The sequence below is a fragment of the Diachasma alloeum genome, unplaced genomic scaffold (genome assembly GCF_001412515.2).
Source record: "Diachasma alloeum isolate Michigan unplaced genomic scaffold, Dall2.0 Dall_scaffold_00879, whole genome shotgun sequence".
Lineage (NCBI taxonomy): Eukaryota > Metazoa > Arthropoda > Insecta > Hymenoptera > Braconidae > Diachasma > Diachasma alloeum.
The window spans coordinates 301,060-312,323 of NW_021681000.1; the positions used below are offsets into that span (position 1 = coordinate 301,060).

Below are 11,264 nucleotides of genomic sequence, written 5' to 3' on the forward strand. Positions count from 1 at the left end.
AGTTCAAGATAGTCCGAGTAATCACGCTCATCAGAGTGTCTCAACGACATTCTACTGATGGAGGGAACGGATGCCCTCGAAAAAAGAGAAGCACAAAAGACGGAAAGTAAAAAAGAAAAAAATGACAAGACGAAATAACAGGCCAGGGTGATATAATAACAATGTAGGTCTCCATCGCAACCTGGCAGCCGGAAATGGCACACCCGGAGTAAGAAAACCTCTCCATGTACATCAGGAGTAAATAGACGGAGAGCCATCTCTGCATTGGCGAGATGTCCTCTCACGTGGGTAAAAAAAAAACTCCTTCCTCCCTCGTTTTCAGCGCCAGCACGTCGCTTTCATTTACTTCTGCCTCGCGAATCTTTGGAATCTCTTTCGACCTCATTTTGATATCAGAAGTCCTCATCGAAAAAACTGTGAAGCAGAAGATGAACAAGGGCTCCTGAATTCAGCGAGTGGACCCAAGGGGAGAATAAAATAGAAATAAAATGAAGAAAAACTATGCAAAAAGTGAAAAGTAAAAAGGAAATGGAGGAAATAAAAAAAATGTGGACTGAAAAATTCCAGATGTTTTTGCACCTGAATTGAACTGATTTGATTTGAAATGAAATTGTCTTAAATATTAAGACGTCTTGATGAATTCAGACGCGTTTCAATGCCTGACAATTATCCATAAATGTTTTCAATTTAGACTCAAATTTTTTCAATGCGAAATCTAGTTGCAGACCCGCGTCAAGGTCACCCCAAAAGACAGCACTCCATCAATGGCTTCACAGAGGGCTCAAGAAAAATGAAAAATGGTTGAAGTAGCAGAAAGAAATCTTCGCGAACTCTTATTTTCATTCAGGCCTGGGGGATTTGAAAAAAGCGAGGAGTCCGTTGGGTGCACTATATACACTCATTCCCCGAATCCTCCGAGTCCTTTCCTGCGGCATAAATTCTCACTGGCGCGAGCGCACCACCACTTCGTTATGGCTCTATCCAATGAGCCTGAACTCTTCCAATCGATATCTCGAAACTCGGCAACCCGGCGAATATTCCCGGTGGTGGCCTTCACTGGTTTATTACAATTGGGTCCCGCAGTCAGTTGAAGAGACAAGATTGTTTTATTTTTTTCGAGATAAAAAATTTGTTTTCCGCCTGTTTTCAGTGGATTGGATCATTGTATCTGTCACAAATATTTCTCATTTTAAAAACCACGAAGATTGTACTCATCAGCGAGCAGAGCCTATAGAATGTCATGCAATTATCCACTCGTTCATTTGGCATTCTTGATTGACTTTGTTTTCACTCCCAAAACTTTTTAAAATTTCTTCATCGCTCATGCCCTCCTCGGGACATTTATAAAACAGCCGGAGCCTAGTGCGGCGTTGGGTCTTCTAGAAACAGGTTCATCACAGAGTCATAAAGTGACTTTATAAGGCCATAAGGACGCTAAGGTAATTACTTAAGAACTAATCATCCCAAACGCCCGTTTCTCCGACGGCTTCAAAAACGCGTCTCCACTATGTGGCCTCCATTTAGTTTCAGTTATTCTTTTTTTAAACTTCCTTTTGTCTGCATTATGTGCCCCGGCTCTTTTTCTTTATGAACGTGGAACACGGAACTGGAGAACTCGACATTCTCCAGAAAAAATTGACTCACCCTAAACAATTTCGAATTTCCATCTTTCCATTAGCAAAAAAAATCCCGTAATTTCAGGAAGATCGATTAGAAAGCAAACTATCCACCAAAGTATTTGTTCAACTTAAGAAAACAATACAAACATCGGAGTGCGCTATAAATTATATTGAGATAGAATTTTCAAGTCGAAAATATTCAGAGAGGTACTTGAATCATAAGTGCGCTGTTGGAAAAAAAAGAAATTTCACGGACAGTCGACTACTAATTTTTAGGATAATGACACTAAATGCAATTTAGGTGCAAAAAATTTTAACAGTGCAATAATCGGAATGTCGGTTAAATCAAGTAAAATTATGCCAGATTCAAGTTAAACTGTTCGAATATCAAAACTTTATTAACTTCAGAAATTCACACTGAAAACTAGAAGCTGTTTCTCATTAAAAAATCCACCGAGCCATCTCATTACCTTCACGACAAATCGTCAACCAAGAATTTCTTCAACAAGCTTCATTCAAAACAGTCCACAATATGATTCCCCGATAAAACCCAATTTTGTCTCTCCGAGAAAGTCCCTTCCAAAAAAATCAATTCAAAAAACCCCTTCTCCAAAAACCCCTTCAAACCCAAATGCAAAAATTGCCATGAGAAGTGCGTAATCACCGCGAAATGTTGAGCATTACTCACCCAAACCTAAAAACTCGAAGCAAAGACTGAAAACCCCCCAAAAAAGCTGGAAAAGAAAGAGTCCCGTAGTCGTGTGTACCTATAATAACAGTAATCCCTCCATTCGCCAGCAATTTGGCTGTTCGCCTCGAAAACTCCAAATTATAGAAGTTCGCTGTCATTAGCCGAAAGACTCCCCTTTCCAGGGGACAGCTTCCCCGAAGTCTTTCTTGTCCATTGCAGGAAAATCCATCACATGTCAAAACGAGTCCTCCCTCCGCATTTCCCCTCTCTCCCTCCCCCTCTCCACGCCCCTATCCCAACCGATTCCCCCGTACTTCATGGATTCACCTCTAATTACCCCCGCCAGACGAAAATCTGCATTCCGAAACAGTCATCGAGAGTGAACTTGACTCACGGATAACAGTGATTTTGTTAAACCCCCCCTTCGCCGATTTACTTTACGTTAAAATGGTAGGGCAGTGGGTTTAACAAGTGGTAAGAGTGAGCTAGACAAAACACTGGAAGACCGAAATCTTAGCTCGAGGCGTTTACTCTCCACCGCAGAAGAGAAAGAGAAGGTTAAAAGAGAAAAAATATACGTCCGGATGGAGGTGAAAACGTGAGACAGATAGAATGAAGCACAACTCGTTGAGAACCACCTCAGAATCCCGAATGCACTCGTTACCCTGCGGTGAACTTCTTGTTAAAGTATCAGTTGAGCTGAGGCTGCCACAGGAATTCTGAAGCTGGCCAAGAGAGTCTCACTGAACGTTTGGCATTCCTTACGCACCGAATTATCTCCATCAACACTTTTTACTGATTCCTCCTAATGAAATTATCAGGGAATGATGTCATTAAATTTCAGGTTCTACATCATTCCTGCGATGCCGCGGGCAAGTGCTACTTCAATTAAAAGCTGACAGCAACATTCTCCGAGAGTAAGTTTTCAGGTAATAATAAAGAATAAATATTCTGTCAGTCGTTTATAATACTGTAACTGTGCACTGCGATAATGTTCCCGAGACAGTGTTCAAGCGTTTTCTTTTCCATGCTGGTAACCTATAATTAACGAAAGTAGAGGTGACTCGTTCGTAACACTGATGAGTGGCCGTAGTTTTTAAAATTTCCCAGTTTCAGCAATACAGCAACAAATTCGCGGAACTCTCTGATCCCATTTGAATTGTTCAGTAGAGAAAATAATAGTGAGGCTAACTTTTTGCATTGCCCTGTATCATTATCGAAGTAACTTCAAATTGCCAAATGAATACAACAACCTGCAAGAAACCTAATGATTACTTTGTCTACATTTTCCTAAAGATTTTGATCCTCTTCCACTTTCAAATTCATTTATCACCCCCTAACAACATTTAACCCCAACAATTACACCGCTCGTTTGCACGAAAAGGTTTCCTATGTATACATACACTAAAGAAACTTGTGCACGCAAGAAAATTGTCGCAACCTAAAAGACCAAGAAAGACGTTTGCGAAAGGAGCGTTGAGACTGCTATATCAAATCTTATCAAAACGATTGCTTTCGAACGATCGCTTTAAAATTCCCCATGATCATCAATACGATATTACGAGCAAGATCACATGTTTGCATAATCCATGAATACACCTGAGGAGCATTTGGCGAAGGCAAAGCTACGAAAAGCGCGTCAGATGCGACGGGCAGCTCCTTTTTATCGTCATATACTTGCCGATATCCCTCAAGACAACTGGTTTCTGGTCATTCTCAATATCGGCATCATAAAGACAAACCCGGAGTACTCCTATTCAGCAGTCATTACCTCTACGATACAGCTAGCAACTACATATTACAGGAGTTTAAGTGTATTACTATCTGTCCGTTACGATTCCCCTATTATCGCTACTGGTAACGATTTACGACTTCTACGCACGAGCAGAACTTCTTTCATACAAGCCGGTCAATTTCCAAACGCATATTGCAGGTGAGATTTGTGGATTCGCTTAGTGGTAATTGATAGGCCAGCTCAATCCATTCAAGATTGGTAAGCTCTTCGATAGCAATTACCATTGAGGGTGCATAATCTCGATTAATCATCGTTTTTTGTTATTTTACGGTTATCGATGGACTCTGTTTTAGATCAGATGTTGATGGTTTAGACATTCAGCCATTGCGAGCGTTAACCTCAAGGTCATATATTTGGGCTTTTTCGCTATTAGTGATTCCTAAGGAAGATTCAAAGGATTCATTCATTGTTGATGAACCGATTTTGCAGGTGATTTCAAAGTCTATTTGTTGACAGCTGGATTATGAGCGACAAATCACGATTTCTTAACCAACAACGAATGCTGCAGTTGTCTTAGCGTTCTTCTGTCATCTCAATCACTTGTCACCTTGATTTGGTCCTGTTCGACTTTACGATGACCAAATTTTCAAACTCCTTGATGATTTCATACTAATTGATTCATTGAAAATCAACAACTTGATCCTGTTGAGTGTTTCAAAGTCATTTCCTCAACAGTCCGCATGCATTACATTGACGGCTAACTACCAAATTCATCGCAACAGCAAATTGGCAAACAATCAACGAATAGTGGATTTGCATCAACTTTTATCTGTCAACCCGATCATCCATTCACTATCAACAGATACTCCCCTCGTCATATTCAACTCCTCCACTTGTTACCAGTCAACAAACACAGAACAATATGGACTCACCTCTTCCCGTTTCTCCGTCTCCGTTTAGTCGCATACACAGTACCAAGTTGGCTCATGGCAACGGGATTATTGGGGCCCGTTGTTGCTGTTGGTCCAGTAGCTGACGTTGGTGTCATATTATCAATGACACCAGGGGGCTGAGGATGATTACCACCAGTTGTCAGGGTAATGGTCGAGCCAGGTGGATAGCAAGCCGCGGCAACATAATCCGTCGGCGTTAGTGAACCGGTAGGTGGCCCGCAGATTCCAACAACCCCCGGACCACCCCCGCCACCACCACCACCTACAACACCCCCGACCACCCCCAGCCCCGTAGCGCTTCTGTCCAGCGCGTACACCGTGTGTAGTGTAACACCTCTCCTCTCAATACCCTCTAATTCAATATTTACGTCATCATCTATGACCGTTGTTGATGACCGTCGGTACGTCTGCTGATTGTGCAGCGACGACGGTAGATCTAGTCTTGTACTTGGTGACAGTTTAATTGAGTTTCAGTACAACTTATCGAAGACAAATCTTGTTCCTCGAGTTGAAAAACAGTAAGTTGTCCTCAGCAATCAGAAGATGCCATGATCACTGATAATCACTGTAAACCGTCACCAATAATCCGCTGTCACACTTGTCACTGATATCACCAACTTGAAACAACCACTGACCAATGTCACTTGTTCACATTCAACATAAAGGTATCCAGAGTTTAGCACCCGCGATTCAGGGATATCAAGAGGGGGTTGGGCAATCAGTGAGCTATCTCCAGCCACAGTCCCAATGATTCACTCAATCACAAAACACTGATGACGAATTAACCAAGTTCACATTCACTGGCCAAGTGTCACATCACGTGTCTGCTGCAACTGATTCCCGATCACAGTATCACTCAATTTGGCTTGCACACTTCCCTCTCCTCGCGGCTCAGCGTTAACGTCAACGATTGGGGAGGGGGAGGGTAGTAACGGAATCCTCCCACAGTGTGACGAGTCCTCGTGGTTGATGCACTTGTTTGACGAGAAAAACCGGTAAATTAGACTAATTCGAGGGCGAACTTGTGACGACGGTGTTCGCCTCTTAGAAGCGTGTCGTGTACTGGTACCGGCTTGCCAGGCGGTGGTCGAGGGGACCCAAGCGGCATAGATCCCCGCTGATGACTTCACGGGGAACAACAACACACCGGTGGAATAGAAGGGATAGAGGTGGCAAATCGTGGGTTGTGGTGGTGGTGGAAGCGGACAGCTGGGTACAGGCACCGCAGTCACCTTTGGGTTGAAATTTTCCCCCTCTGTTGGTCACCGCTAGTGCGGCTCACTACCACCACTTTTCGGCTCGATTTCAACGTCAACTTTACCCCCACGCGGGGGCTCGCCACGCCCACAACTTCGGGAGAATGACCAATGGAGGAGGCAGCATGGCGCCACCAGCGTTTAACGCCGGCTCTGCTTCGATACACATCGGACTCTCTCACTCTATCCCAGATTCCAGCCTATTTCTCCGGTTTCACTTCACCACTGCATCCCTCGAACTGGATTTTCCCGCTTCGACGACAACTTTTTTTTTAACAATGTTTTTATTCAGATAAAATTTATTTACGATATTCAGATATCTAAAAACTAGTTAAAAAAATTAATGTAGAGCATTTAGATTTGAGATATAAACTTATGGCTGATTAGCAGCTCTTGAGTTGAAATTTTATTGAGAAAATTTTAATTCTCTATTCTAGCTGTTAGTAAAATATTCAGTGAAAAAAAAAATTTGTTTCTTTAGTTATGCGCATTGTCACATGCGATTGCTATTGCTTCGATGCATTTCTGGTAAAATTCGGAAAATGAATAAATTTGTTAAATTCGTTTGTTCCGAAGAAATGATTTTTATGGTGGAGAATTCATTGTTTAGAAATTATTTGTAGAAAATGCTCGTAATTAAAAAAAAAATGCAATTTTTAAAGTATTTCAATATCGAGATTCAAATTTACACCTGCAAAGTTTAACAATTAAAATGATTGTAAAATATCCAGAAACTTAGAGTCAAATGGAGCTTAAATGAAAGCTCTGATTTTCGACTACAAAAGTCGAAAAATATTTCACTGAATAAAAAATAGCCAAAATACTTGGACACCCTTAAGGAAAAATTACTGAGAATTCAATATTTGTCGATAATTTTCAAGTGAAATTTATCGAAATGCGTAAAAATTTAATCTGGAATCCAGAGATTTACACGGAAACTATAGAAACACAACTCTCTGCAAAAGAAGATATCGATGTAATATAAGTTCATTCTCCACTTGCCAAGCAATTCGTGCACAACACCGGTTTTCACCCGCTGGTGACAATCGACAGTTCCATCCTACTACGACACATTTTTATTATCTGAAGTCAATTCCGTGAGTGCCATCGACTTCCCTCCCAAACACGATACCAATAAAATGGTGGAGCACAGCCCAAGGCACCTATACACATACACTGACAGAAAAAAAAATTTATCAAGAGAATTTTATTCGAACCAACTATCATTGGGTTGTTAATTATCAAATAAACATGATTTCATAGTAAATTCCAGTCATCTCTTCTTGAGATACATTTGATTGGGGAAATCGAACTTCTCTAGAATTGAAGTTCCTTTTATTTGTCGCAATAATGAGAGTATTTGATTTCTTTCTAGCCAAAACTTTGCCAATTCTAGAAATTCGTTGGCTTACTCAAAAGTCAAAATTATTCTCATAACTAAATACGTTATCTCAATCAACACTATCACACGTTGTTCCAAGAAAATTATAATTGAAGTGAGCATTTCGTATGTCGAATCAGGATGAGTATTGTTACGCGGAAAAAGCTTTGAGATTGTAGTAAGATGTCGTTGAGTTGAAAGAAGTTTATATTTCTTGACTAAAAAATCGCATTAGTTTACAATGACAGAATCACAGATTACGGCAATTCAACACAAACTTGGATATCACAAATTTCGTTCAATGTGATGTACGGAAAGCTCAATTTAAACATCGGCCGCATTCGAGAAAACAACATTCAATTCATTTCTCAATCATCTCCTAGATACGAATTTTCGATCAATTCATGAAAGTAGGAAATTTCTCGACTGGAGATTCAATTAGCTTAAAAAAAATAGAACTTTTCCATTTTTGTGGTGAATACATGTGACTCGACACCAAGGACTGTTTTATTTAATTCAAGTAAATGTACCTCAGGAAGAAATAATTGATATTCACCGTAAGATCTCATTTATTTAAAATTGGTTCACGTGAGTAACACCTGCTCCAAGAAAGAAACATCTCAATAAAAATAATTTTTTCTATCAGTGCATCAATAAAACTGCCACGTGTATCAACCATCATCCGACGCTCTTTTAAAATGATACTTCTCAACATATTCAAGTCCAATATTTTCCGATTATTTCCACTCATTTGCGATGCCAATGAGAACGAAATAAAAAATCATTATGCATATGAATAATGGATCCACCTCCTCTCATTCTACGCCTCCCTTTTATTTTTCTTTTCATCAGTTACAGTATTATGAAGAAGCATAAAGGGCTTTGTGCATTTCCCCATTGCACATTTTATAACCATACATTACACACTGGTTTACCGAATTTTAACTCCGCGTTAAGAACTCATTTCACGCACATGAAGACATGTACACGTGATCCAGACCGCTACCGTTCCAGGGGCTCTCTTGTGCGGTTACACGCGAGATTCGTCTTTTCTTCGACTCCTACAATATCATTATGCACGATGGTTCATTATGAGGGGTCATTGATACTGTTCGATTCAATTCATTCGAGTTAGATTTATTCATTATGTCGTGATCATTCTTTTCAAGAAAATCGGAAAGCATATAATCAAGAATAATTATTTTCTTTTGTATGAAGTATAAAATACAAAACGACGGGTAATTTATTTTGCAGAATGAATTGATATCGCGGTTTTACTTGTTAACAAGTCTCAATCGTATGATTTCTCTTACTTTTAGAGCCCTAGCTAACATTCTGGGTTATAGAACTCGATTTTTGTTAAAAAAGAGAACATGTGTCGCAATTCTGAACCAAATATACGAGATTTAAGTTGAAATTATTAAAAATTTTCTTTACAATTGATGAAAACAAGAACCTCGTTTTCATCTATTGTTGTAATTTTTTGTTATTAAGCTGTTATCACATGCTGCAAGTTGGATTGTTAAAAAAAATGCACTGAAACGTCTCATACACTCTCTAATTAACTTTTCAAGGAATTTTTCAAGGAATGGATCAAGAAATTTCAAGGAATTTCTTGATCCAAAATTCAGAATTTCATGAACAAAATCAATGAGAAATGTAAACTGCAGTTGAATTATTTCATAAAAATCGATAGAAATCAGAAAATTTCATTGATTGCCTGTTCATTTTCACAAGATTGCCTGAAAGTTCATTTCCACTGTCATTTCCGAGATCTTTTCACTGAAAAATAACGTATTCCATTAATTTTCTTTTCGAACAATCTGAAAATCAATGAAATACTTGGTTTTTCGGTTCAATAATTCCTTGAAAATTCGGAAAAATCAGCAAAATTCAGGGAAAAGTTGAAAATTCATGTCATGTTATGTTATTTTCCCCTAAATCGGATTCACTGTCATTCTCATGAGATTGCATAATGAATCAAATAATTGGGTTCCTCCACATCTCCCAATTTGACTTTTGAATGCAGTTAATGTGTGTTACCGTTGTCACGAAGAATTCCAATCCAGCTGAAAATAAATACAGCAGGAAGCAAACGACGAAAATGGTGTTGAACACGGCATTTCAGAGGAACAAACGCAGACATCACGCAATGACTCCGAAAACGGGGCATTGACGATGGTCAGTAACGGGCCAAGTGGAATTTCGTGCACAATGTTTCATGTTTTTTAACGAATTGGCTAATGAAACGAAGAGGAGGGATCAGGATTGAGGTAGTGCATTGCAGTGACGATCAGAATGGAACGGAGTGTGTCAACGAGTAATGACTGCTCCTGAGGACGTTTATTAACCCGAATTATTCTCAATTGGATCATTTGTTAATCAATTTTAACGATTCTTGAAGTAACACGTCTCGTCGGCCAAGGAAATTACCCTGGTATACTCATTTTCGTTGAACGCACCATTTTTAACGGCTATCTGGCATCACGGGGACTGCTGTTTCTACGAATGTTATCGTAATCGCTCTAGATACCAACGAGGAAATGGCATGAGCTGGGAAATGCAAAGTGACGTCTGTCAACGGTTCGCGGTGAATGTTTGGGTTGAATTAATTTAAGTGCTTGAAAAAGGGTATGAAAGGGTGGGGTTGCCATCTAGCGGTCAGACCTTGAACTTCGTCACCTGATTCTCGCTGATTACCTACAGGTATCCGCCCTTAGCGAAACGTCAAGATTTATCCACCACCGGAAGACTGCATTTATCACTGGGACAAAGAATTTCGGGATTAATTGAAGAGTTATTAAACATTAATTTAGGCAAAGTGTCAGGTGAGATATTTTTCGTAGCAAAGGAGTCATGAATAATTTTGAAGCAAAATTATAAATATTTTTAGAGGCACTTGAAAAATCGGTAGATTAATTTTAGATTAATTCTCAAATATTCTGAATTTAAATGCGAATATTTTCTCAAAATAATTCTCAAATTCTATGTTTGAGTAAAAATTACTGAGAATTAGAGGTTTCCGTCCAATTTTTAAAGGAATTTTTCTCAAACCAAGAGAATAAGCTAAAAATGTTCGAGTGAAAAATTTCTGAAAAATCAAGTTGAGGGGGTGGGGCAGAATGGACAGTTTAGACTTCTTTCGGATGTTCATAGCTCGGACATATTCATCAATTGAGCTCAGTCTGGACTCTTCACAAAAAAAAATAATTGTACTTTACAAGAGGGAATTTTTTTTATCCCATTTCATCAATCGTTCAATGAATTATTAACATTTCAAAACAGTCAAAAGTGTTGACAGCCAAAATTCGGAATGGAGAACCTTCGCAATCCCCTATTTATCGCCCATTTGGGTCGCACACGATTATTAATTACCCTCAACCCGCGAAATGAGGAAAATTAGACGTAATTTATCTCTAATTAATCCACGCGGTGCAGTCAATTTTCCACCATCAGTCGAGCGTATTTTAGAAAAAGCCGCATATAATGGTTGACCGCGCTGGTTACAACAAATGCCTCGGTCTAACAATGAAAAAAAAATGAGGTTTTAATTAGACAAATCATTGTTTTGAAACGCAACGGGGAACAATCGCAGGGCCCCCAACAACTAGTGCCGCAAGTTGATACAA

At 39.5% G+C, this 11,264-nt stretch overlaps 1 protein-coding gene across 1 annotated transcript in view; it reads right to left on the reverse strand.

Moving 5' to 3' along the window:
- Window positions 1-5,093, reverse strand: part of LOC107045119 (aryl hydrocarbon receptor protein 1) — a 112,668-nt gene extending 107,575 nt beyond the window's left edge. Inside the window, exon 1 of the mRNA XM_015267256.2 lies at window positions 4,978-5,093. Within this exon, the coding sequence (XP_015122742.2) occupies window positions 4,978-5,093 (116 nt within the window). The remainder of the gene's footprint in view (window positions 1-4,977) is intronic.
- Window positions 5,094-11,264: the final 6,171 nt, after the last annotated feature.